General features: G+C 37.4%; 2 protein-coding genes across 4 annotated transcripts in view; one reads left to right on the forward strand and one right to left on the reverse strand.

Moving 5' to 3' along the window:
* jag1b (jagged canonical Notch ligand 1b) overlaps positions 1–4,568 on the forward strand; it is a 50,911-nt gene extending 46,343 nt beyond the window's left edge. Inside the window, exon 26 of the mRNA NM_131863.2 lies at positions 1,265–4,568. Within this exon, the coding sequence (NP_571938.2) occupies positions 1,265–1,719 (455 nt within the window). The 3' untranslated portion in view covers positions 1,720–4,568. The remainder of the gene's footprint in view (positions 1–1,264) is intronic.
* Positions 4,569–6,075: 1,507 nt separating this feature from the next.
* slx4ip (SLX4 interacting protein) overlaps positions 6,076–27,807 on the reverse strand; it is an 81,007-nt gene continuing 59,275 nt past the window's right edge. The window contains exons 7-13 of one of the 3 annotated variants that reach the window (XM_073919417.1): positions 9,807–9,904; positions 9,623–9,736; positions 9,441–9,548; positions 9,248–9,361; positions 8,937–9,050; positions 7,603–7,716; positions 6,076–7,529 (exon numbers count right to left, since the gene is read on the reverse strand). In XM_073919417.1, coding sequence (XP_073775518.1) covers positions 6,995–7,529; positions 7,603–7,716; positions 8,937–9,050; positions 9,248–9,361; positions 9,441–9,548; positions 9,623–9,736; positions 9,807–9,904 — 1,197 coding nt within the window. In that variant the 3' untranslated portion in view covers positions 6,076–6,994. 3 annotated transcript variants of the gene reach the window in all.

Consider the following 27,807-nt stretch of genomic DNA (forward strand, 5'->3'; position numbering starts at 1 on the left):
ATTTACAACATGACACACAGAACCTGGTTGGTTTGTGTTAATCATTTGTCATCATTATTTCATCATTTCTAATGATGTCATGGCAGTAGAGGTGACGCAACTATAGCGAAAATCCCACCCACTTGAAAAAGTACTAACCTGCAATAGAAATGCAAATCAAGCTGAGCAAGAAGGATCCAGAGATGAAGGTGAACTGAACCCAAGTAAACCCAGCAGCGCTACACCATACAGTACTATGCACATTACATCACCATTTTCATTAAATCATAGAGATGATCACAGTATCCTTTTCAAAAGTGCATTTTAAGGGGCAGTTCACACAGAATGTGTTTCTCCTTTCCAATGCGCTACTTTTCAATTGTTTTTCAATGTAAACACATGCTTGATGGATATCTTTGATCGATAATAATCGAGTTCTCACACAGACAGTCTCACATAGACACTGTGTGAAGTTAAAAGAAATTCAACTTTCACATGCAGCACTGCTCATCAATATCAGTTCCAAAGCAATAGACCAATCAGAAGAAGGCATAGAATAACTTCCAAACAAAGTTGCATTTTAAAAAGTTGGTTTCACTACATGCTTTTAAAAAGATTTAAATGATTTAGAGTTTGAAACAACCCGTAGATGTACTGAATAGCTTTTAACTATCATTATATGTGTGTTTTGATGGATGAATGATGTCACCTGTTATTTGTTTTTGTTTGTTAAACCCATGTGAACTGTATACTGCCTAATTTTGGCCAGGAGGCTCTTGTTAAATAGATTTTAAATGTCAATGTGCTTTTCCTGGTAAAATAAAGGTTATAATAATAAGAAAAAACTCAAAAGCAGAACAATCACTGCAAACATTTTTCAAACCATTTCTTAGCGCATTTTTAAAGCAAAGACACATTGGATCTGAATGGCACATTCGGCCATTTCAATTTCTGTAACACTTTATTTTGATGGAACATTTGAGTATTAGTAGACTGGCTGCTTAATATTTGCTGATACAGCTCCTTCAACAGACATTTAACTGACTATAAGAAACATTGCAAGTACATGTAAACTTACACTAACCCCAACCAAACAGTCTACTTATAATCTAATGAGAATTAGTTGGCATGTAGATGCAATGTAACTTCCAACGGGCCCTCAAAATAAAGTGTGACCCAAATGTCATGTTTGTTTCCAGGCCACCTGAATTTAATGAACGGCCAAAATATTTTCTCTTTTTATTTCTGTCAAATCCTGACTGTCCTTGTGCTTGTTCTCCCCCAGACTACCTGGTTCCTTTGCTGAGCTCCATCTTCATCGTGCTCTGGATCTTCGCTCTGGCCTCGGCTTTCCTGTGGTGCATCCACCGGCGCCGGAAACAAAACACCCACAGCAACACTGCTACCTCAGCCACAGAGGACAATACCACCAATAACGTGCGTGAGCAGCTCAACCAGATCAAAAACCCCATCGAGAAGCACGCAGCTCACGGCGTGCCCATAAAAGACTACGAGGGCAAGAACTCCATCATTGCCAAAATTAGGACGCATAACTCTGAGGTGGAGGAAGAGGACATGGACAAACACCTGCAGAAAGCGCGCTTCACCAAGCAGCCGGCCTACACGCTGGTGGAGCGAGAAGAGCGCGCGCCAAACAAAAACCCAAACTGGACTAACAAACAGGACAACAGAGACTTGGAGACGGCACAGAGCTTAAACAGGATGGAGTATATCGTATAGCAGGCAGCTGTGTTGCCCCTGTTGCACTTACCGGTCACATGGCAGGGTTGTGCTTCTGAAAACTGTTGCGTTGTGTTCTGGACTCCAAGGCTGTTATTTGCCCTGTGTTAATTTAAGTTTTGACAAGCTGGCTTCACACTGGCAATCAATAGTCGCTGTGGACGGCTGGAAAACCCATACGCTGCGTTTCGCATCCAGTGTTTTCCTTCGTAAAAGAGACACAAAAAGAAAAAACAGTAAAAAAAGAAAACGTACACATTTCAAATGTTTATATTTTCGTGGATACGTTTGAGTATCTCAGTAAGTTTGCAAATAGTGTTATTTTTGTTCATAATGACAGTGCTCTCACAGCTAAAGTAGTTGTTTCTTCCTTATCCAGCGGCTGTGCGGAAACTCTCTCTAGTTGGTTTTATTTCTAGTTCTGAACTGAAAGTGCCTTCACAGCTACGCACCACAGCAATTGTCGGAAAGGAGTATATTAAAAAAAAAAAATCAAAGAACAAAAAAATTATTTATTATTTTTCTTTTCTTGGGGCGGGATAGGTCGGTTAGCATTTCGCTGCCAATATGAAGAATCGTGTCAATTTAGTGTAGATATGTATATTTTTTTTAATTAATCACTGTGTATATTTGATTTATTAACTTAATAATCAAGAGCCTTAAAATATCATTCCTTTTTATTTATATGTCCTGTCTAGTTTTGAAGGTTTTGATAGCTTTGTAAGCCTATAACTTTGTTCAGACGACATTTGTTTCATGTTTCACACCAAAATTTTCAAAAAGCAGTCGATTTTTTATTTTTAGAATGAAAAGACACAACAATATATATTTTTTCTTTTTATACATTGTCGGATATTTCAATATTTTAAAACTTTTGTACAGTGCATCCGGAAAGTATTCATAGCGCTTCACTTTTTGCACTTTTCTTGGTTACAGTTGTATTCCAAAATGGATTAAATTTGTTTGTTTCTTCAAAATTCTACACACAATACCCCATAATGACAATGTGAAAAAAATATTTTTTGAAATTGCTGCTAAATTAAAAACCTGAAAAATCACATGTACAAAAGTATTCACAGCCTTTGCCGTGAAGCTCTAAATTGAGGTCAGGTACATTCTGTGTCCACTGATCATTCTTGAGATGTTTCAGCAGGTTAATTGGAGTTCACCTGTGGTAAATTCAATTGATTGGACATGATTTGAAAAGGCATACACCTGTCTATATGAGATCCCAGGGTTGACAGTGCATGTCAAAGCACAAACCAAGCATTAAGACAAAGGAACTGTCTGTAGACCTCCGAGACAGGATTTTCTCAAGGCTGGGGAAGGTTACAGAAAGATTTCTGCTGCTCTGAAAGTTCCAATGAGCACAGTGGCCTCCATCATCCGTAAATGGGAGATGTTTGGAACCACCAGGACTATTCCTAGAGCTGGCCGGCCATCTAAGCTGAGTGATCGGGGGAGAAGAGCCTTACGCCCTATTCACACAGGGCTTCAGCATCAACGCTTGACTGAAGGAGTATCTGAAGTTGGGGCTGAAACGATCGTCATAGCAGCGTCAGACACTGAAATTCAGTCAGCAATAGACCATTGTCTAGCTGGTGTATTTGCATACAGCGATCTGATTGGCTGACGTTCAAAGTGAATGGGAAGCGTTGACGCTGACGCCTTGTGTGAATGGGGCATTAGTCAGGCAGGTGATCAGTAACCCTGATGGTCTCTCTGTCTGAGCTCCAGCATTCTTCTGTGGAGAGCGGAGAACCTTTTAAAAGGAAAACCATCTGTGCAGCAATTCACCAATCAGGCCTGTATGGTAGAGTGGCCAAACAGAAGCCACTCCCTTCCTGGAATTTGCCAAAAGGCATCTGCCAAAATATCAGTGGAGTGGCTTCACAACAACTTGATGAATGTTCTTGAGTGGTCCAGCCAGAACCCAGACCTAAATCCTATTGAACATCTCTGTAGAGATCTGAAAATGGCTGTACACTGTCACTTCCCATCCAACCTAATAGAGCTTGAGAGGTAATGCAAGGAAGAATGGGCAAAAATTCTTAAATACAGGTGTGCCAAGCTTGTGGCATCATATTCAAAAAGATTTGGAGGCTGAAATTGCTGCTAAAGGTGTATCAACAAAGTATTGAGCTGTGAATAGTTATGATTTTTCAGCATTCTTATTTTTAATAAATTTGCAACAATTTCACAAAATCTTTTTTTTCATTATGGGGTATTGTGTGAAATAAATAAATTGAATCCCTTTTGGAATAAGGCTGTACATGAGAAAATGTAGAAAAAGTGAAGCGCTGTGAATACTTTCCGGATGCATTGTGTGTATATTGCCAACTCTTACTTGCTCAACGCAGGTAATATCAACAAACATGGCTGCTTTTTGTTGGGATAATTAACGGCAGACACATTGCTTGCCACGGTTGAAAAATAAATGATTGAAAAGTCTCCAATAAAAGGGAACACGAGTCTTCTAGTTGCTTGTTGGTAAACCCGATTGACACGGATCATTTCTCTTCAGCTTGGGTTTGCAGTATGTCATAAGCTAGGCTGTGAATACTTGAACAGTAGGGGGCCAATGGAAACACTGTAGACTGCCTTGCTTTCAGGAGTCCATTTCTATTGCTGTGCACATGTAGTGTTCTTTTCGTAATTCTTTTATATCGAGGCTCTCTAAAACACCAAACCGACATGCTTATCACATTTGTCAATTCTATGAGATCATGGCAATATTCAATGTTCACATTTGACCTTATTGTAAATTTGTTTTCATTTTTTTTTTTTTTTTTAGTTTGTTCCTGGCAATATTTTTTGAATGTTATATTTATTAAACATTTTGTATAAAAGGAAGATTAAATGTTTGTTTTTTCGACTTTGCGCCATTGTCCTGCTTTGGGAGGAGATGAAATCTGTCTGACGTTGACGTCATGTTATTGAAGCACAAATGGGTTTAAATGGTAGTCGATTGCGGTCGGCGCATAAATACTTTCTTCATATGATGACTGGATGAGGTATTTAGTAACATGCCTGCAGGGCAAAAGGCAGAGCTAAGGGTGGCGAGTAAACGAAAGGGGTTTACCCAATGATTTTCAGTCAGTTATTATGTAAATTCTGTCATTATTATCTTGACTTTGTGTTGTTTTGTACATGTTTTTACTTTACTAAACACAAAAAAATAATAATTAAGTTGTTTTCAATGTGCAATGAATGCGGAATGGAAATTTCAAGAATATGCATCACAATAGTGATTCTCAACTCTTACCCTATTTTCAAAGTGTTCTAAACTGATAACGTGAGAAATTTAAGTGAAATTGACATCCAGCTTGACTGGTCCAATTTGTGATGAATCATTGTTTTGAGTCAGATCTTTTCAGTGATTCAGAGTGTACACGATTTATAAATCAGACTGACTCAATTTGGTTGCATCAGAGGATTATCATTGAACAACAGCTTCATATTTCTTTTATTTGAATTGAATATAATAATCTATAGTGCTATTTTTAAACATTTGAAACCTCATTCACCATTCACTGTAATCGTATTGAAATGAGCGCCCAACTCAAACTCCAGAGTTTCATTTTGCATTCATATAAGCAGAGTTTAAGGGGTTAATGACATTTTTATTTATGGATAAACTTTTTTTTTTTTTAAAGTTGACTAGAAATTAATATTCATACCACACTGGATTCATGTAAGCAATTTCTGATGAGTCTGTTGGAGTCGTATTGGACCGTTGCTGCAGTGATTTGTTTCTGGCAACTATTATTTAACCCTAACTGATTCAATGTGTGGCTTTTTTTAAACAATCATCTCAGAAGATGTATCCCATGGTCATTTTTCATTGCTATAATGCAATGATTCATTGAGCCAAAACTGTGAAACAAGGCTTCATTTTCACACGTTGACAATTACTTGACCTGATGCCCACTGAAAGTCTTTAGATGTGCTCGAGTAGATGAGAAAGAGCTTCAGCTTGATTATATAGTGGCAATAAATCATGTTTAATCTGTTGTGTGTAACATACATGTACGCACAAGCAATAATTTTCTGGCTGCAGTACACAAAAAGACCACCGGTGGTGCTAAAAATGCGTTTCTTCAGCATTGATAGCCTACAGGGCAGTGTGCCGTATAGAAATATATAGCACAACTGTGCTGGAGGCATCCCAACTCACGCACTTTTCCCAATCCCATCTCCATCTTTTATTTACTGTCAGCATACTGTACTGCCATAAAAACATTGGCAATAATAAATAAATAGGTTTCTAAATAATACACATTGCTTGTTTAAGTAGTAGTAAAATATGAATTATTATGTGAGGCAGCACAACAGATAACATGAACCAAGTGACGATTTCAATCAAACAAACGATTTCCATCTTTAATGGTTTTCATTACAGAATTTACAGTAAAATTACTTTAAAAAGTACTGTACAGTAACTGTAAACTCTGCATTGTTATGGTGCTATAACGAAACAATATTCATCGATTTTAATAACATATTCATGACACATATCTATTATCCTAATGACATAAACATCAAGTAATTTGTAAGTACGATTGGAAAACCGAGCATGTGACTCTCATGTGAGCATTTCTGTCCGTACGTATAATCATCCTGCCATCACACACTACATCAATGTCGACTGCACCCGTGATTAGCCAAATATCGGACGCGAGAGGCACTGCAGCGTTCCACAACGTTGTCAATCATCCCGCAGAAGACTTTTAGCTGTTACGAAAAGCAATAACACATTTACAAATAATAACCGCAAAGAGACGGCAGTCGGCTCCAACGGTGAAAAGCCCTGATCGCTTAAAGAGCGTGGTGTGTGTGAGAACACAGCGAAATCAATCATGTGCTCAGCTGAAGCTGGAAGAGGGGAGATTTCAGACGGATGGAGCCAGAGATTTGGGCTTGGAGCCACAGTGTGCTCTGCGGCTCCCGTTAGTCTGAAATACAACTCTTACGCAGAATGCGCAAACTGTATTTGTGTTTTTGTTTAGAGCAAAGTTACGATTTGCACGAGTTGCTTCAAAGCTAGTGGAACTTATTCAAACTTTTAAAAGCTTCTCTGTAATCTAATACAAGCAGTTTGTGTGTGTGTGTTATTACTTGGAAGGCAGAAGCGAAATACTGTATGTGCAAAGGCTGTGTGTGGTGAACTCTTGTGCAACTACTGCTGACAGACAGCATTACAGTAGAAGTGTGTACTGTAAGATCCATGGAGGTGGCGTCAGATATCCGCTCTCGTTGTACGCCACTGCACCCCTCAGGACTTCTTGAGCCGGCGTAATCGGGATGTTCTGGGTTCACCCCCCTTCCTTTCCTCTCTGGCGGCCGGTCTGGAACTAATAGAGGACCCAGAGGATACGGGCTTGACGGATAGGCCTCTTAGACTTGTGGCCAGCCCGCTTTGGTTAGTCTGTGAAATCTCAGGCTGGGGACTGCAAACAGAGTCTGGTGCGGCGTAGCCGGAAGAGGGATTGTTGGAATCGCTTGACACTGCAGACTGTCCAAGTCGCAATCTTTTTGTCTTTTGGTGGTCAGCGTCCTCTCCTGAGCTACTCGGGGCCCGTGGGCGTCTTCTTGGACCGGTGGTGTCAAGATAGGATTCGGTGACATCTTTATTGTTACTTAATTTAGATGACGACAATGCTTTCCCGTCCACCAATGACTCAATGCTTGAGACCGATATGGGGACTGGGAGACATGCTTCCACACACTCCTCTGCTACTTGAAATTGGCCTGATTTGAACTCTTGATCTTCTTGGGAATGTGGGGATTGGATGTTTGCCTGTCTGGCACTGGAAAAATTAAGAAAATGTTAAATGAAGATGAGAGATGGATGACCACAAGCTAAATCAGAACAGCGCTTACATCTCCTGAAGGACAGATCTAGATCCCTTCTCTGATTCGCCTGCTGGAAATTGGCCTGATTTGAATTCTTGATCATCTTGGGATTGTGGAGGTTGGGTGTTTGTCTCTTTGGCTCTGAAAAAAAAATAGAAAATGTTAAATAAAGATGAGATGGATGACCACCAGCTATATCCCAACAGTGTGCTCTAGACCTATTCTCTGCTTGGTCTCTATGAAATTGGCCTCGTTTGAACTCTTGATCATCTTGGGAATGTAGGGATTGGATGTTTGCCTGTCTGGCACTTGAAAATATTAAGGAAATGAATGAAGTTGAGGATAGATCACAACAAGCTAAATCAGAACAGTGCTTACATCTTCTCAAGGACAGATCTAGATCCCTTCTCTGATTGGTCTGCTTTAAATTGGCCTAATTTGTACTCTTGATCATCTTGTGTTTGTGGGGGTTGGATGTTTGTCTTATTGCCTCTGAAAGAATAATGAAATGTTAAATGTTAATGAGATGGATGACCACAAGCTATATCACAACAGTGCATTCTAGACCTCTTCTCGGCTTGGTCTGCATGAAATTGGCCTGATTTGGACTCTAGATCATTTTGGGATTGTTGGGTTTGGATGTTTGCCTGAACTTGTACTGAAAGAATGAAGAAATGTTAAATGAAGGTGTACTTCAGAACAATGTTTACATCATCTGACAGAGAGCACTTGACCCCTTCTCTGTATCATCTCTTGATTATCTTGGCATTGTTGAGGTTTAACAGTTATCTGCTTGGCATTGGGGGAATGAGGAAATATTAAGTGAAGATTACAATGGATGACCCCAATCTACTTCAGAACAACTCTTACATTTTCTGAAGGACATCTCCTGACCCATTCTCCTGTTTGTCTGCTGGAAATTAGCTTGATTTGGACTCCTGATCATCTTGTGATCGTAAGGGTTGAACATTTGTCTGTTTGGCTTTGAAAGAATGATCAAATGTTAAATTGAGATGAGGTGGATGACCACAAGCTATATCATAACGGTGCGTTTTAGACCCCTTCTCTGCTTGGTCTGCATGAAATTGGCCTGATTTAGATTCTTGATCATCTTGGGAGTGTTGGGTTTAGATGGTCGCCTGAACTTATACAGGAAGAATGAAGAAATGTTAAATGAAGGTGTACTTCAGAACAATGTTTACATCATCTGACAGAGAGCACTTGACCCCCTTCTCTGTATCATCTCTTGATTATCTTGTCATTGCTGGGGTTTAACACTTATGGGAACACTTGAGTGAATGAGGAAATATTAAGTGAAAATCACAATTGATGACCCCAATCTACTTCAGAACAACTCTTACATCTTATGTAGGACATCTCCCGACCCATTCTCCTCTTTGTCTGCTTGAACTTGGCCTGATTTGGACTCTTGATCATCTTGGCACTGTTGGGGTTGGATGTTTGCCTGTCTGGTTCTGAAATAACAAGGACATTTTAAATGAAAATGAAAGAGATCAACATAAGTCAAATCTTTTTTTTTGATTATCTTGGCTATGTTGGGGTTTAACACTTATTTGCTTGGCACTTGGGGAATGAGGAAATATTGAAAATTGAAGATTGAAAATTGAAGATTACAACGGATGACCCCAATCTACTTCAGAACAACTCTTACATCTTCTGAAGGACATCTCCAGAGCCTTTTTCTTGTTTGTCTGCTTGAAATTGGCCTGATTTGTACACTTGGTCATCTTGGCACTGTTGGGGTTGGACGTTTGCCTGTCTGGTTCTGAAACAATAGGGACATTTTAAACAAAAATGAAATAGATCAGCACAAGTCATATCTCAACAGTGCTTTTGTACAGTACATTCTCTGAAAGACAGATCTATACGCCTTCTCTGCATTGTCTGCTTGAAATTGGCCTGATTTGGACTCTTGATCATCTTGGAACTGTTGAACATTTTCCTGTCTAGTTCTAAAAGAATAATCAAATCTTAAATAAAAATGAAATAGATCAACAAAAGGTATATCTCAACATTGCTTACGTACATCCTCTGAAGGACAGATCTAGAGCCCTTCTCTGCATTGTCTGCTTGAAATTGTCCTGTTTTGGACTCTTGATTATCTTGCGATCGTGGGGGCTGGATTTTTGTCTTTCTGGCACTGGAAGAATCAGGAAATGTTAAATAAGATGATGAAGGCCAACCACAGTCTATATAAAAACAATACTTACATCTTCTGAAGGACAGCTCTTTTTGTAGCTGTGGAGATTGGTAATGGATTTGCCGTCTCACCAGAGTTAGAAAAGTATTTTGACTGACTCTGTTCACTCTGTTAAATAAATAATAAACACATTCATTAATAAGTTTACATTTTACATTATTAGGTTTACACTCAGGTGGAATGCTGTCTTAGAAGAAAGCATGCTAAGAAGACAACTCACTAGGTTTCAGAACTCTCAACACCTGACAAAAACTGATGCACATTAGTTCTTTCTTTTTCTTTTTCATGGACTCAAAAGAAAAGTCCATTGTACTGACAAGAATAAACTTGGAGATATTTGGTGTAGCCATGGGAACAAATCCATGGGATGTTTTGTTTTGATGGCCATACCCAAGAGACCAAGCAAAAACACAAGCAAAAACCTTGTGTTGAACTGCCAGTATTCAGAGGAAGCACTTTTTTCTCTGTTCTCTGGCGTGGTCATCAAATGTCTAAATATAAGAATTTAATATTTGTTGACTTGCTTTAAAGGACAACATGCTTGTTCATAATGCTTATTATACATGTGTGTATGTTTGTATTAATCATATTAAAAATTAATCTAAAGCAACAATATTAATAGTGGGTAAAAAGACTTGCAAATATATTAAATGTGTCATGTACTGCATTGGTTTATTAAGTAAAATGGTTCTCTGGTATCTACATAATAGGTTTATGGTTTCGGTAAGTTAAAAAAAAAAAGTAAAAATATTCAACAGAAACAGTTTTAAAAGCTTATTTATTACTCCAGAAAATAGATCAGAAAGTCCATGATTGAACCTATATAGTTTGTGTTGTGAATATTAATGAGCTTGGCTCTAACGTGCAGCTCTTACAGACACACACACACACACACAAAGCATGGTTTACGTTAAACACAAACAAATATAATCCCAATCAGAGTAACGTTACCTGTTTTGCTCACCAGATCTGTTGTGGATAAAGGCTAAATTATAATTAAAGTTGACAAAAGAGAGTGATAGTAATTTATTGCTTTGTATTCTGAAACTACAGTCAAAGACAACACAGGCAGAAATTAATACCAACCTCTGCATGAATATATAACAGTTGAGCTGAGTGATTTGACACAATTCAGCAGTCTACATGTGTTTATTAATTTTACAAACATGATAAATTAACAAATGCTAAACTAAACATACTTCATGCCTCAGCGTGGAGATGAATAAATGTACAGTATAATCTGTAAATCTTGCCTGAAGCCAGTTTGAACATTTCTTGTGAAGTGGTTGCCCAGTAATGCACAGCAAACAATTTAGGGCTCACGTTTTCAAAATAAAAGGAGGAAAAATATCAATGTTGTGTCACTAGAAAACATTTGGCTTATCAAACACAGCCTAAGACATGCATATTATTGATTTCAGGGCGTTTTTATGATCTCATAGCTGCATATGAGTTGTGTTCTCTTGATGATGTGGCTGTTCATCAGGTCTGGATGAAAGACCTAAAGTAGGCATACATGCAAATGCGGAGGGCATGCCCCTTAAGTCTTGTCACAGTTTGTTTTGTAATGTAATGTAATGTAATGTAATGTGTATTTATATAGCGCATTTATTGTGTATGGCCATACACCCAAAGCGCTTTACAATCATGAGGGGGGTCTCTCCACACCACCACCAGTGTGCAGCATCCACTTGGATGATGCGACGGCTGCCACAGGACAACGGCGCCAGTGGAGTGGTGGAGTGGAGAGACAGTGATCGAGCCAATTTTGTGAAAAGGGATGATTGGGAGGCCATGATTTGGCCACTTTGTCCAGGACACCGGGGTTACACCCCTGCTCTTTCACGAGAAGTGCCATGGGATTTTTAACGACCACAGAGAGTCAGGACCTCGGTTTAACGTCTCATCCGAAAGACGGCACCCACTGACAGTGTAGTGTCCCCTTCACTTTTACTGGGGCATTAAGACTCACACAGACCACAGGTTGAGTGCCCCCTGCTGGCCTCACTAACACCACTTCCAACAGCAACCTAGTGTTCCCTAGTGGTCTCCCATCCAGGTACTGACCAGGCTCAGCCCTGCTTAGCTTCAGTGAGTAACCGGTCTTGGGCTGCAGGGTGACATGGCTGTGGCATGTTTTGTCCTCTGATTGGCCTGTTTTCCACCAGACCTTTACACTCATATAATTTACATGAAGACAAGGAAACAGTGGTGTCTAAAGCTCACAGTATGCCCATATACGGTCCATATACCGAACTTTTACTATTCTACTATGCCTTGGTATACCTAGATTTTCATTATAGGGCACCTTAAAGTAAGAATGCATTAAACTAATACAAAGTAGTAGTGAAATTTATATTGCTGTACAAAGGTTTTGTTTCAAATGTATAATGTAGTTATTATTTAAAAGAAAATAAAACTAACATCTTTTATTGCTGACGTGTAGCAGAATTGAGACTATATAAAGCAGTAGATCTATAAACAGACACATTTAGCAAATCATTCTAATAACAAGATTACTTTAAATGGACACACTTGCTTTTCATAAGACACTAAATCTCCGAAGCTTCTCAACAAAATATTTCCATTGTCTGTGGGTGTTTCTCAAGACCTGGCTTGACCACCTGAATAGTCTGACAAACACTTTGAAGTCCTTGTTTTAGTACTAGCCATCCTTAACTGGGCAGCTCTGAGAAGAATAATGAGACGAAGCAGCTTATTGCATCCCACCAACATACACCTTCAACAGTCCTAATGAAGCTCTATCAACAGAACAATCCTTGACTGAGCAAGAACAGAGCGGGCGCTTGTGGCCCGTCGTCTTTAGGGGCACAGGATCATTGAACTGCGATTAACTGACACAAAACAATCATTCCAGTCCAAACTGATTGGATTTCATAAAAGTGTAGGTTTACCCACTGGCCTCTGAGCAGGTTCAAGATATATGGGCTATTAGTTCTATTTTAGGAGCAAACGGTCAGATAAGCACAAGCTCCGTCAAGTCATTAGAGCAAAATGAGGAAATTGCATAGGGATGCGTTTCATATGAAGTGCATAGACGCTAGCCTGAAGAAGGGGCCTCTATAGACCCTAAAAAATGGCTTATTAGGGTGGTGTAGCCTAGTGCATGAAAGAATGTGATGGTAACCAAAAGGTTATGGGTTTGAATCTAAATTCAGTGATCTAAATCCAAAAAGAAAATCAGATGACAGAATGATTCTTTATGCATGTTGCGTTTTGCTCAGCTTTGAGTGAAGACATTGTGGACAAGTCATGCTGAATGATTCTGAATCACAAGATCCACCTATTTCATATAATTGATGCATGTGACAGTGTTGCAACCTGTCTGATGATCATTTGGCAATACTTTGCTCTTTTAGTGTCAACAAAAGACTAAATGAATCATAAATTATCACAAGATAGGGTCTTGGTTACGAGAAAAGTTTTTATGTGCATTTCTGAAACTCATCAGTATTTAAAGATGCTTACAAAGTTATGAGATGTCATGAACTGAATTGAAGTATCGGACAAAAAGCATTAATGTAAATGCACTTTTGATTGCAAACAAAGTAACATTTCCAGCCCAAGATAAGATCACCTTACAGCTAACTTAGATTAAGAGTAAATGATAATTTCAGAACGTCTAAGCAAATTCTGAGATGCTCTATGATGATTTTCAGTCATGTGACTTTTTCATGCACAAAAGAATGTATTTCAACGATTCATTGCATTTCATGTAGGTGTATTGAGATTAAATATTCTGTGTGTTTTATGTGCATTTTGGCAATTATATTTATGGTGAGTTCAAACTGCATGATTTTAGCCCCAATTTTGACTCGCCGACAGGTTTTGAGAAATCACATCAATTTTTTGAGGTTTTGAGAAATCAAATGGCTGAAATCACAGGCAAATCGATGCTCGTTCACGTGAGTGAACTATCAAAGACACGATCTGAGAGAATCGCTGAAGAGTCGCAGCACCCGTGAGATATTTGGCATGCTAAACATCTGGAGCTATTGGTGATTCAAATCATGACGTGTGAAATGTGTTCTGATTTTAAACACTGTAACATCGGCGATTACCTACAGCTAATGAGAGAGCAGTATCCGTATAGGTATCTGCAGGCCAGCGGGAGGTTGGGGGAGAAGTTAAAAGTGCTTCTTTTCAGTTTATTTGGGCCCCAGAAATGGAGGAAAAACTAGTGTAAATTTGGCAGGAGCACCCATGTCTGTTTGACATGTCATCTTAGGCCCCGTTTACACTAGTACGTTTTAGTTTTAAAACGGCGTTTTAGAATGAAAACGATCCGCGTCCACACTCGCGTTTTACCCAGCGTTTCTGAACTGCTCTCCGTCCACACCAAAACGCTGAAAACGCACATCACGTGACCACAGAGACGCTCTCGGGCAAGCGCTGCGCCCATCTACCCAGATGAGAGCTGTGCTAGTCGGACTTCTCATCAAGCATCTCCCGCTGGATCTAATCTCACTATATTTATTAAACGGGATATTTCATTTATATTGTTGTCTTTATCTAACGACATATTCCCTGACTTTGGGCATTGGAATCTATTACTTGTTCTCAGGTAACGTGTTTTGGCTGAGCGCAAAGATAAGTTAATGATTAATGTAACCACGTAGCCTATTCTGTATATTGACTGATCGCTTGCCTTTATTTCCTATAATGTATAAACTTATTGTATGTTATACTTTTATAATGGCCATTATCGATTATTAAAACTGATACTCAGCAAAAGAGAGGGTGTGTTTCGTATTTTCACTGAAATTGAAAGGAGACAGTTGTTATCAACTCCGTTTGGTTATAAATATCCACACAGTGAAGATGACGCTCATCTTATGCAGCACGACGCCTCAACATTTCTGCTGTCTAAGTTGCTAATATTAAAATGAAAATAGGCAGTTCCTTATATCATGTTTACATTTTATTGTTGAGAAAGTGAAACAACGAAGCCAGGGTAATGTGAATGAAGTTATAAAGTACACTGTTCCCTTTGAAGATTTACGCGTGTCCTCGGTATAGTCTGCTTTTCCATATCAAACTGAGAAGAAGAGACAGCAGCCTTGATCAAACTTGCGAAGTCTGAACTTACACGGAGAAGATGCAGGACTGAACTGTGCATGTTAGGCTACTTAATATTCAGAAAAAGCCCCAATCAGAGAGGCGAACGTCTGCAGCCCCGCCTCCGTTTTCAGATTTCTCCGTTTTCCATCATCCACACTGAGACGGAGCAGCAGCGTTTCAGAATGCCAGCGTTTTCGAAACGATCCGTTTTCGGCGCTCGAGAACTCTGGCGTAGTGTGGACGGATGGCGTAACCGTAGCAAAACTTATGCGTTTTCAAACTAAAACGCATTAGTGTAAACGGGGCCTTAGCAATACCAACCAGGTCAAAAAGAAAAAAGTTGAGGTGAAGTTGTTAATTCCCTTCAAAAGCCAGGAGAGCAAAATAATTACATTTTCTACTTCTCTAATAATCCCATTAAATCTTTTCCATTAGGTAGTTAATAACAAAAGATCTTACGTGACCTTGTGTTGTTTCCATGCCACTTTTCGCAAGTTTGGTTGTGAGACATAGTTTGGGGACCGAGACAAAGTTGTCGGCGATTCTTCCTATTTAAAAGTCATGCAGCAGTGTGAAGACATCTGTGACACGACTACTTTGAAAATCGTACAGTCCGAACTCAGCATTAGTGTTTAAATCAAGCATTCATAAAGTAGCACTGTAAAGTTAACACTAGGAACAAGAGATGGAAAAAGTACACACATCCTTCACTTAAGTAGAAGTACAGATTCTCATGTTTAAAACGACTCTGGTAAAAGTTGAAGTACTGACTACACTATTGTACTTATGTAAAAGTAAATAAGTACTGCCTCAAAAATGTACAAAAGTAATAAATAAAAAGTACCCACCACAGTTCCAAAGACATGCGGTATAGGTAAATAATAATTCAACTAAACTGGCAGTGTGAAAGTGTGTGTGTGTGTGTGAATGTGAGTGTGTATGGGTGTTTCCTAGTACTGGGTTGCAGATGGAAGGGTATCCACTGTGTAAAACAAATGCTGGAATAATTATATTTTTATTCATAAATTGCCTAGTATACTTACATTTGTTCTTGAAAAATATATATTTTTAAAATATTAATTGAGGACAACAGTATAGGCCTGTGTAAAATCAATAGGCACATTAAAAAAATCTATAACAACTGAACAATAGCATAAATTCTGTATTAGGAACAGTGAACTTATCAGAAATTTTAAAAAATAAACCGCAATGCATAATTTTTTATAAAGTATTTGATTGTTTTAGTAAATGTACAAAAAAGCAAATTTTTTTTGCGGTATTAGAATGAAAGACCAGAGACAGCTCATGCAGAACGATCGGAACTGGACAAAAGGCTTAACTAAAAACGGCACGCTTTTGAACTGGAATTTGTATCTCTTGTCTACTTGTAATCCAAACGAGCAAAAGGTGTCTTATTACCATGTAAAGAGGGCAACATCAGCATTGTAAAATTCGCCGTCTCCCTCTGTCACATCTGCATAGCCATAGCCTTTCTCATAGTAATCTTCATAAACTAGCCCACGTATGGTGCGCAATAGCCTTGAAAAGGCCACGCAGTGCAGCACTCTGCCGCGCAATGAGGAAAAAAGGACTGACTGCATCAAAACTGTTTTCATATTGCGCAATGACAAGAAATAATATAGATCGCGCCACCAACACTTGAAAGATAAAAGTAATGACCGTGCTTTAAAAAATGTACGGAGTACATTTAAGTAAAAAGTTGTCAAAAAATAAGTAATGGGGTAAAGCACCGATACCAAAAAATCTACTTTGTTTTGAAGTATTTGTACTTCGTTACTTCCCATCTCTCCTAGGAACTGGTGATATGACCAACTGGTACACCTAATTATCTACTCTAAATCACAAAAATTTTATCAGCCAATCACATGACAGCTCAATGCATTTAGGCATGCAGACGAGGTCAACATATTCTGCTAAAGATCAAACCAAGAAAATGTATAAAGGTCATTTGAGTTTCATTAAAACTGGCATAGTTGTTGGTGCCAGACGACTTGCTCTAGGTATTTCAGAAACTGCTGATCTACAAGAATATGCAAGTACATCCATCTCTAGGGTTTACAGAGATTGCTCAGATAAGAAAATGTCCAGCACACAGCAGTCATATGGGTGAAAAATCCCGTCTTGATGCCAGAGGTCAAAGGAGAATGACCAGACTGGTTTGAGATGCTAGAAAGCACAACAGTAACTCAAAGAACCACCCATTACAACTAAGGTCTGCAGAAGAGCATGTTTGAGGACACAACATGTCAAAAGCATTAAAACAGATGAGCTCCAGCAGCAGAAGAAGAGCACACCGGCGCCACTCCTGTCAGCCAGGAACTGGAAAAACTGGACAATAAATGATTGGGTGAAGGTTGTCTTTTCTGATGACTCTCAATTTCTGTTGCAACACTCAATTTGTAGGGTCAGAATGCATGGGTTTATTCTGCTGGTTGTCGTGTAATGTGAGATGGACATTTTCTTGGCGCACTTTTGGTACCACCTAGGGTTGTAACAATATACCGGTATGACGGTTTACCACGATTTGAACGTGCACGATTATCATACCATGAACAATTGCATATCAACGGTTTTAACCCTTAAAGACCGAGACAGCCGCCCGCGGCTAAAAATAAGTATTGCTCTTAAATGTTTAATAACTTTTGATCCGCTGATCTGATTCATACAATTCAAAGATTGGCATAAAGAAGAGAATCTCAGCTTTCCAGTGCTGTATCACATAACATTCGCGGACTTTCAGAGGCTCCGGAATCAGTGCGGTTACGTCATCAACATTTGACAACTCTGATTTGACAAAGAAACGCTCGTCACTGTGTCTCCGGACAAATCAGACATGATACATTGATGCATTGTCCCTCCTCCATGCCCAGATTGGTTCAAACTCGCTATATCACAACCAATAAGCATAGGTTTCGCTTTTGTTTGTGGACCAAGCTTTTTGAACAACACGGAATGAGAGATAGGCATACATTTATGCGTGGCTAAATAAAACGCAAAAAAAAAAAGTTTTGCATGAAATAATTCTCATACTAAGTACTTTTGCATGCACAGCAGCACAGAAACATGACAAAACAGTGACACAGCAAAGACGAACTGCTGCTCTTGCTGTTTTCAAAAGACGCAAATGAAGGTGCAGCTGTTTGTCTGCATTGCAGACAACCATATCCAAATCCATATCCACAGACAACCATATCCATGCTGGCACATAAAACCTAAGGATGTTCCATATTGAATCTAGTTTCGTTATGTAACTATTAATAGTATAGTAAATATTTATATCTATTTTTTACTGAGGATTTGCACCATGTTTATTTGGACTTTATTTGGACTTTGACACATTATTTATTATTTTCTTATTTTTATTTGTTCATTGTAAGTGGTGTTGTTTATAGTAACTAAAAATATATTATTTGGAAAAAGTCAAATTTGCTTCACTGTTCTATTATTTTGTAACATTTGTAACATACCGTATACCGCGAAACCGTCAAACCGTGGTATTGTTTTAGACGATTATCATACCGTGAAAAATTCATACCGTTACAACCCTAGTACCACCATTTAAATGCCACAGGATTGTTGTGTCTTAGGGCTGGGTGATATGATAAAAATCTCATATCACAGTATAAGTCATCTCATATCCTGTAAATTAAATGAGTGTAGTTAACTGTCTGTGTTGGTAGGTAGTTTTGAAGGCAATTGATTAACTAAATCCCTCATTACTTTAACTTAAATGGAGTAAGCTCACAGTGCTTGTATAGATTAATTTTTTTTTTAACTCAAATGGTTTGTTGCAATTACTTTCCTGAAACGGTTTGAGTTGCCTTAACTTATTGGGTTTTACAGTACTTAGTAGAGTTCTCCTAATTTATCGGGTTTTACTGTGCTCAAATTGCTTCATTTACTCAAATGGATTAAGTTCACAGTACTCATTAAGGTTAGTTTTTGAACTTAAATGGTTTGTTGCAATCAGTTTCCTCAAACGGTTTGAGTTACCTTTTGGGTTTTACATGCGTGTCCTCAATTTCTGTTTAACGGTTCAACACATTTATTAACATAATAGTTTTAATAAGTCATTTCTAATAACTGATTTATTTAATCTTTGCCATGATGACAGTGAATAAAATTTTACTAGATATTTTTCAAGACACTTCTATACAGCTTAAAGTCACATTTAAAGGCTTAACTAGGTTATTAAGGGTAACTAGGCAGGATAGGGTAATAAGGCAAGTTATTGAATAATGATGGTTTGTTCTGTAGACTATTGAAAAATATAGCTTGAAGGGGCTAATAATTTAGTCCTTAAAATAATAATAAAAAAAAATTTAAAACTGCTTTTATTCTAGCTGAAATAAAACAAATAAGACTTTCTCCGGAAGAAAAAATATTATCAGACATACTGTGAAAATTTCCTTGCTCTGTGAAACATGATTTAGGAAATATTTTTTAAAAAATATAATAATAATTCAAAGGGCGGCTAATAATTCTGATTGCAAATGTACATATAATCACAAGGCACAGTCATATTGTTTCTACAATTTTATCAACTATTATGAAATAATTTTTATTAAAGTCACATACAAAATATTGTTAAAAAAAACAGCCACAGACTGAAAGGGCCAACTTTGTGAAGGCTGTTCCCACAAGCTGTCTAAAAGCAGCAGGTTTAGCAGGACTGCACATAAATCAGAATGACTCTGAATGGGCTGATCAATAGCTAGTAGGTAGGTTCACTTTAAGGCAGTGGGAAGGTTAAGGCGTGTGAAGATCTGAGAAAACAGTCTATGCTAGCCCTAGAGACTCTCTGCGGTGTGTGTTCACCCACACAGACAAGTATTCATCATGAAATCATGTTGTAACATGGGCCACTAGCATTCAAAAACAATCCATTTCAAAAACAAATGCTGTCTCATCTGTAGACTGTGTCCATCCATGACCGCTGTCTGTCAAACTCTCTCCTAGACGCATGCAAAAACATTTACCACGTCCCTCCGGCCACTGCAACCGAGACTGGATGGTTTTTAGGGGGATATCCAGACACACAAGCACACCAAAACACTCTCATGCTCGCTAACGATAAGTCCACTGAAAATAAACACACCCGGGAAGCGTCAAAGATACAGTGCACATACGCACGCTGGAAAACATGGAAGACAGGAGAGGAAGAGCATTTGAATTTCAATGTCTTCATATGCATTTTACAAACCTTTGGAAAAAAACAGATGAAAGAGACGGTAACAATGAAGCAGTGTTTCTTTCCCAGGGAAATTCACCCAAGAAGCAATTCTCTCATGTACTCTGCTGGCCTTCAAAGAAGAACAAGGGAAGGAGAATGAGTGATAAGGAAAGAAACTAAAGTCAGAATTTTAGAGTGATTTGTTAGCTGAACAGAGAACTGAGTCAGTCAGTCTATGGGAACAGGGAAGTTCTATGAAAATGATAATTAGTGATGCTAGTTGGTTACACTAACACTACAGGTCATTAAGATGTTTTTGTCATGTCAATTGTATTAATTTATAAAGGTGTGAACCTATACCGGTCTCACGGTTCGGTTACGATTATCATGCCATCGATTCGGTTCAATTCGCTATCTAGGTGCATTGATGATGATTTCCATACACATTGTTTTGGGGGGGGTTATAACAAGTTGTCTGTATAAACACACACAAACACCCACACCCACACCCACACCCACACCCACACCCACACCCACACACACACACACACACACACACACACACACACACACACACACACACACACCCACCCCACACACACACACACACACACACACACACACACACACACACACACACACACACACACACACACACACACAAACACACAAACACACAAACACACAAAAACACACAAAAACACACACACACACACACACACACACGCACGCACGCACTTGCTTGCTAGCTCGCTCGGGAGCGATATTGTGTGCGCCTGCTTCTGTTAAAATTACACCAGAGTTACCGATCGCTCCCGTGCTTTATTTTGAAATTTATTGAAATCTGGTCGGGTCCCGCGACAATGCACAGGTACATCTGCGGGAATGCAGATCTATTTCCAGAAGTATCGTAACAGCCGAGAGGAAAAGAGAGGGGAGGAAAAGTCACGTCAGCAGCTGAGAGTAAAAGTCACGCCAGCAGGTAAAATGGGCCACAGAGTGAGAAATGGAGTTCACTTTCATTTCCTCAATCGCAGAGAAATAGAGGCTTCTGCTGTAAGTCAGTGAAAGACTGTCCAGAAAACACACACACGCAGAGAAATTTTGCACAGTTTCTGCGTTTTTAAGTTGGCACTTGGACTGTTGTAAATACCCGCGCTCACCTCTCTCGCGACCGAGCGCATATGAGATAAATGACGTCAGTACATAATAACCGGTTATTATTACTGAACCGATACCGAATTGTCCGCGTCTGCATCGTGGTGCATTGAAGAAACAATTAATTTTGACACCATTATTTATTTGTTTATTTATTTTAATCAAGCATGCAAAATAGGGCTGAACAATAAATCGTTTGAGCATTGATATCACAATGTGTGTATCAGCAATAGTTACATCGCATGATTAGATTATTTATTAAAGATTAAAAGACAGTTATTAATTAATATTATTTTTATTTTATTATATACAAATATTTTTACAATGATGATCATGTTATTTTACGTTTGATTAATTTGTCTGTATTTGAATACTGTTAGACTCCACAGAAAACCATAAAGCACTGTTTATTTTACTTTGATTTTTGCTGTCACATTTATATAAAGTATACTCGGGATAATTGAGTACAACCCATTTTGAAAATGAATATTTTTATCCATTTCTCTGTGAATATAGGAAATGTGTTTTGGTGCAATTAAACTAAACACATTTATTAAACAGAAATATTTATTAAAGTCACCAAACATATTTAAAAATTAAAAGATAATACAATTAAATTCAAGCAAAATTTTGCAAAAAAATTACAACCTACAAAATTTAAACTAAATGGTTAATTTTTTTGCTTCTCTTGATTTTCTTCTTTTTTTAAATTTGCATTTAATATTTTTCTATAATATATAAATTTGGGTGTAGTAGTTTTTGGACCGTTATCGTAAGTTATTTTGTTAGTTAAGCTCCCCTTTTGCCTTCAGTACTGATAAATCTAATGTATATGCACAAATATAATATTGTATAGCTTCCTATTAATCATATGAATTAAAAAAATAGATTTGTAAAGGGTATACTTATGTATGCTGAGCACTGTATGCTTGTAATTTATTACATTTTTCGCAGATGCACTCCATAGTACAAAATTTAATCACCCCTAAAATCATGAAATCTTTTAGAATAGAGCTATTTAATTAATAAATCATCCAGTGTATTTATATTAATATCATAATTTATATCGCTGTAAACAAAATATCGCAGTGTTGGATTTGTCCAACATCATGCAGCCCTAATGCAAAACACTGATTAATACAGACAAGGACATTTATAATATAGCAAATAATAATAAAAATCATTGAAGATTCATAAAAAAAGAAAATCACACAATCATCATTCAACAAAAATCACTTAATTGTTAGTATGTGTATTTAGAGATATTTTGTCTTGAAATTATTACCTTAAAGTATATTTTTGACTGTCTCCACCTCCTAATTCTTACATTCAGCCTCAATTATCATGAAATAATTAATATTGAATTAACTATGGTACAAGCATGTGGGTGATCGCTCTTTTGCAGTGGCAGGTCTCGAACTTTGGAAATATCCTTTCTACTGTGTTTCGTACAATCACTGACCTGCTGTTTAAAGCCAAGCCTTTTAATGCATAGTAGCACTGACACTTTTCTCTGTTTTAATGTTTTGCTCTATTTTATAGATATTTCTTGTATTGATTTTTCATTGTTTGCTTTCTAGCTTTGTTTATTTGTTTTTACTGGTATAAAGCACTTTGGTCAACCTTGGTTGTAGTAAGGTGGTATATAAATAAAGAATGAATGAATGAATGAATGAATGAATGAATGAATGAATGAATGAATGATTGATTGATTGATTGATTGATTGATTGATTGATTGATTGATTGATTGATTGATTGATTGATTGATTGATTGATTGATTGATTGATTGATTGATTGATTGATTGATTGATTGATTGATTGATTGATTGATACATTATTAAAGGGTTGGTCCACTACGATATCATTTTTTAAACTTTAGTTGATGTGAAATGGAGCTGTGTGAACACAAACATATGCTTAAAGTTCAATGCAAAGGGAGTCACTAGCATTTCAGATGCTGCATTCTCCGAAGTATGCTGACTTCAAAGGTGAGTCTTTCAAAGTCCACACAGGCTGAACCAAGCATTTTGACATGAGACGATCTAGCCTACAGAGGACAGAGGTCACCAGGCAATCGTAACAGCTGCTGTTAATAAGTGCTCATAAAATTTGTAATGACTTTATTTCAAAATGATTTTAAAACTTATTTTAAGCGATCTGAAGGCAAAACAAGGTACACAGAAGTTGGAAATATATTTCCTTTGACCCATACATGTACACATAAAAATGTAAACTGTCTATAAAATCACTTTTTAGGAAACATGTCATACTCTTTTTGTTTTGTTTTTTTAACATGTGTTTAGATATCTAAGTAAAATAAACTTAATTCATCCAGGAAAACGTCCTGCTGTTATCAGTGCGCAACAAATCTTGGGACGTTCAAGGCCGAAGGATCCACCGATTGTGTCCTTCATTACCTAGGAAACGAAGATCGCATTTTGAGGTTGCGTTCGAAGAAGCCTTGGATTTTTTTTTTTTCTTCGGAGGATGCAGCCTCTGAAATAAGACACAGCTATTGGCTTTTACAGAGTTAGCTTAGCAAAGCCTATAGCAAACAAAGTTTGGGAACTACAAAAAAAATAAAAATACATACATATGGGCTAATGAGATTACAAATGCTTCAGCTTACGCGTATACACCCAGCGCCAGCAAAGGAGCATGGCCAGAGGTGCTGTAATGTTATAGCAGAGAAAGCTAAAATGCCTCTACACACTGCTTTTACACAGAGCTTGTTCTGTTTCTTTATTTGGGCTTCGGAAGGACATGACACAATAAACGAAGTGCTTAAAGTTTAATTTTAATTAAGTTCCAGAGAATGATAAAAAACATATAGCTAGCATTTGACAAAGAACAGCTTCTAGAATCTCTCCCAGTTTACAGCTGGATATGGCTAAAAACTCCTCAAAGAAGGAGCAGCACCAACCATAATAGACGAGGCTGTGTATTGTGAGCCACAACCTGTAAGTATTTTTTATTTGTTAAAATTGATCTATTACATGCATAGTTTAGCGTTAACAATATGTTGGAGGAAAGACATAAACAAGAATGTAAACAATGGGAAATGCTGTTTGGCACCGCTAACAATTTAGCTACATATTTATATTTATCCATCAAAACCGATGTAAACAGCCACAATCGTCACCAGCGCTGCAGTGTCTCTGCAGTGGCCACTTTCCTTGCGTTCTACAACATAAATAACGTACTCGCAAAAGATATGTGACCATTTCATATTACTTACACATGCCTTAATCAAATATTTATAAAAGACACTTGTCAGATTTTTTTAGAGAGCAGGCAGGTGGTTCAGCTGTGTCCTCTTAATTTTTGTCTGATTCAGGCTCAAACTGATATGGCTAACAGCTATTCTGACTGACAGTGTTTACAAAGGACATGTTTGTAGGGGTGTGACGCTTTTCCTGGTGACGTGGAGCCGATTGGCAAATCACAGCACATTATGTTAGCTGACCAGAGTCTCTTGAAGCGGGCCTTTCAGAGGAACTAGGAAATCTGATTGTCTGGTTTATGTTAGCTGAGTAGCTGTATATAATCAAAGTAAGATATTTGAACAAATTAACGTGATTTTTTTACAAATAAAGCATGAGCACACATTACTTTGCATCTTATAAACACAACCAAGCCTTAAAAATACACTCTGGATCATCCCTTTAAAATGTCAAAGCTGTAAATGCCTCGGGAGTTACAAAAGCAGTTTTTGTCAGATATAACCTCTGAGTTGAAAATGAAGCTAATTCCAGCAGAATCCAGAATGGAGAGAGCAGCCCACATACTATTTATTTATGTCTCAACTCTCTACGCTAAATGATTGTTGAACATGTCAGCTAGAAAGGCATTTCTATCAACTACAAGTCATTTTAGAAAGAAAATGAGTCAATCTTTTCCATAAGCACAAGCATTCGTATTTAGCCATGAAATGAAGTTGAATGAGTCAAGCTGAAGTCCTGGCACACTTAAAGGACACTCTTAAAACAGCTCATCTGTACTAGTAAACAAACAAACATGTAGCGCTAATCACGTGATCTGAACTCATTAGTCACCAGACAGATCAGTGTTAGAGAAGCACTTGAAGGCCCTCAATGAGGGTAGTGGAAGTGCTGTTACGGATCAGGATAAAGATCAGTCAGTAAGAGGTGATCCATGACCTGCTGTTTAACCGTGACCAGAATGCCCTTGAGCCCAGCACTTAACTCTAGGTTTCTCTAACAGGACTGTCCCAACAAGTTTACTGCAGTCACTGTGAGTAAAGCAAAGGTCACGCAAGTCTGTCTCAGTGACTTAGAAAAAAAAAGCAAGAGTGGAAATGCAAGCATAAGCAAATTTTTTAAAAAAGCATATGGTAAAAAAATTAAATGACATATCACAGGTTATATGTCATATCATTATTAATTCACTCATCATATGCACTTCAATAACTTATCAATATTTTAAAGCAAATATGTGAATATTAAATTAAGTTTTTTGATTGTGTGGAAGTGCAAACATACACAAATATTATACTTAATAAGGGGAATTACATCCTATAACTTCTTACATGATAGTTCATTTAATATATTTGCACTTTATTAATAATATGTTGAAGCTTTGATAAAAATGTCTATTATTATTATTTTATTATTATTATTATTATTAAATAATTATATAAAATATTACACAGGACATGTTAATTATTCCATCATTTCAATTACTTTTTATTATAATATAGAATTAATTAATTCACACATTTCAATTTATGTTTTTCATTAATAAGACTTATTTAAAATTATTTACAAATACATATTTAAAATAACTAATAATATATTCATAAATTAAACAATCATTCAGATTTTTTACATATGAATTGTGTATCAAAACTGATCCCAGATTGATGGAATAATTGAGTAATTGATTGATTGAAATATTACGAAAGTACAGACCAATGAAAGTAAATATGGGCTTGATCAATCAATTTATCAATCAATCAATCAATCAATCAATCAATCAATCAATCAATCAATCAATCAATCAATCAATCAATCAATCAATCAATCAATCAATCAATCAATCAATTTGAAATGGTGCAAAAGTAACAACCAAAGAAAGCAAATGATGGCTAAATCAATCAATCAATTAATCAATCAAACCATCAATTGATCTGAAATGTTATTAAAGTAGTGATCAATGAAGGCAAATGAAGGCCTGGATCAATCAATCAATCAATCGATCAATCAAACAATCTGAAATGTTGCAAAAGTAGCAACCAATAAAAGCAAATGATGGCTTGTTCAATCAATCAATCAATCAATCAATCAATAGATTGATCCGAAATGTTACAAAAGTAATGACCAATGAAAGCAAATGAAGGCCTGTTCAATCAATCAATCAATCAATCAATCAATCAATCAATCAATCAAATCAATCCACTGATTTGAAATGTTGTGAAAGTAGTGACCAATGAAAGCAAATAAAAACCTGATCAATTAATTAATCAATACATCAATAAATCAATCAATCAATCAATTGATCTGAAATGTTGTGAAAGTAGAGACCAATGAAAGCAATTGAAGTCTTGATCAATCATTTAATCAATCAATCAACCAACCAAATTAATAAACTCATGTTGCGAAAGTACTGTCCACTGAAGGCTTGTAAATCCATTTAACTATGAATAATGTACTGAGATCATTAAGAATATAAATGTTTGGAGAGACTAAAGTGAACCACGGAAGCATCCACCACACATCTGTCTTTTGCCATCATGGAAAAACATCCAAACATCATTGCGTAACACTGCTGTCATCCCGAAGATGAAGTCTTTGAGGAGACTTGAGTCTAACAGAACACAGCCTTGCTTCCATTCACATTCATTTCTGCACACCACAGCAAGACCAATGCAAACAAACAATACGACCTACGCACTTCATGAGGATGAGCATCTGCCTGTATTAGCTGAATAGCATAAAAAAACTGGGAGTGATAAAATACATGAATGGAGTACGTCTTCTCTAAGTACCTGTCAAAACAATGTTCCAACCATCTAACCCAGAGCACAGACATAAAAAGCATCTATAAAACATAACCACTCCAAAAAAATAATAAAAATCCACCTTGTTTTAGTGGAGACAAACCAGATTAGGTGACAATGAGCCCTGAACTGTTGGTGTACTGTGACTTGCTGTTGGAAAGAGTGAGAAATGGAGATAGGAGAGGAACAAAGAAAGGATAAATTATGTCCATAAACACTGGGCTCTCCCCAAAGAGAGAGAGAGAAGGCTGTAAAAACACATCTGCCCTGAGCTTTGATCCACCGCTTCATTACAAGGCCTCTATCTGCACCATTCTTGCAGCACACATTCAGAAAAACAGATGCGGCTCCATCAAAATGCTAAACTGACTAACAAAAGACAACACTGAACACCGTATTATACTGTACACAGACAAAAACTATTTATGTTACACAAAAGAAATCATGAAACTGTGAAACAAACAAATACATTATGGTCAAATGTACTCCATTTAGATTTTTAGGTAAGCGATATGTTTCAATGAATGCTCTAGTTTTTCAACCAGTTAAATTAAAA

Source organism: Danio rerio, chromosome 13 (assembly GCF_049306965.1).
Source record: "Danio rerio strain Tuebingen ecotype United States chromosome 13, GRCz12tu, whole genome shotgun sequence".
In the NCBI taxonomy this organism is placed as follows: Eukaryota; Metazoa; Chordata; class Actinopteri; order Cypriniformes; family Danionidae; genus Danio; species Danio rerio.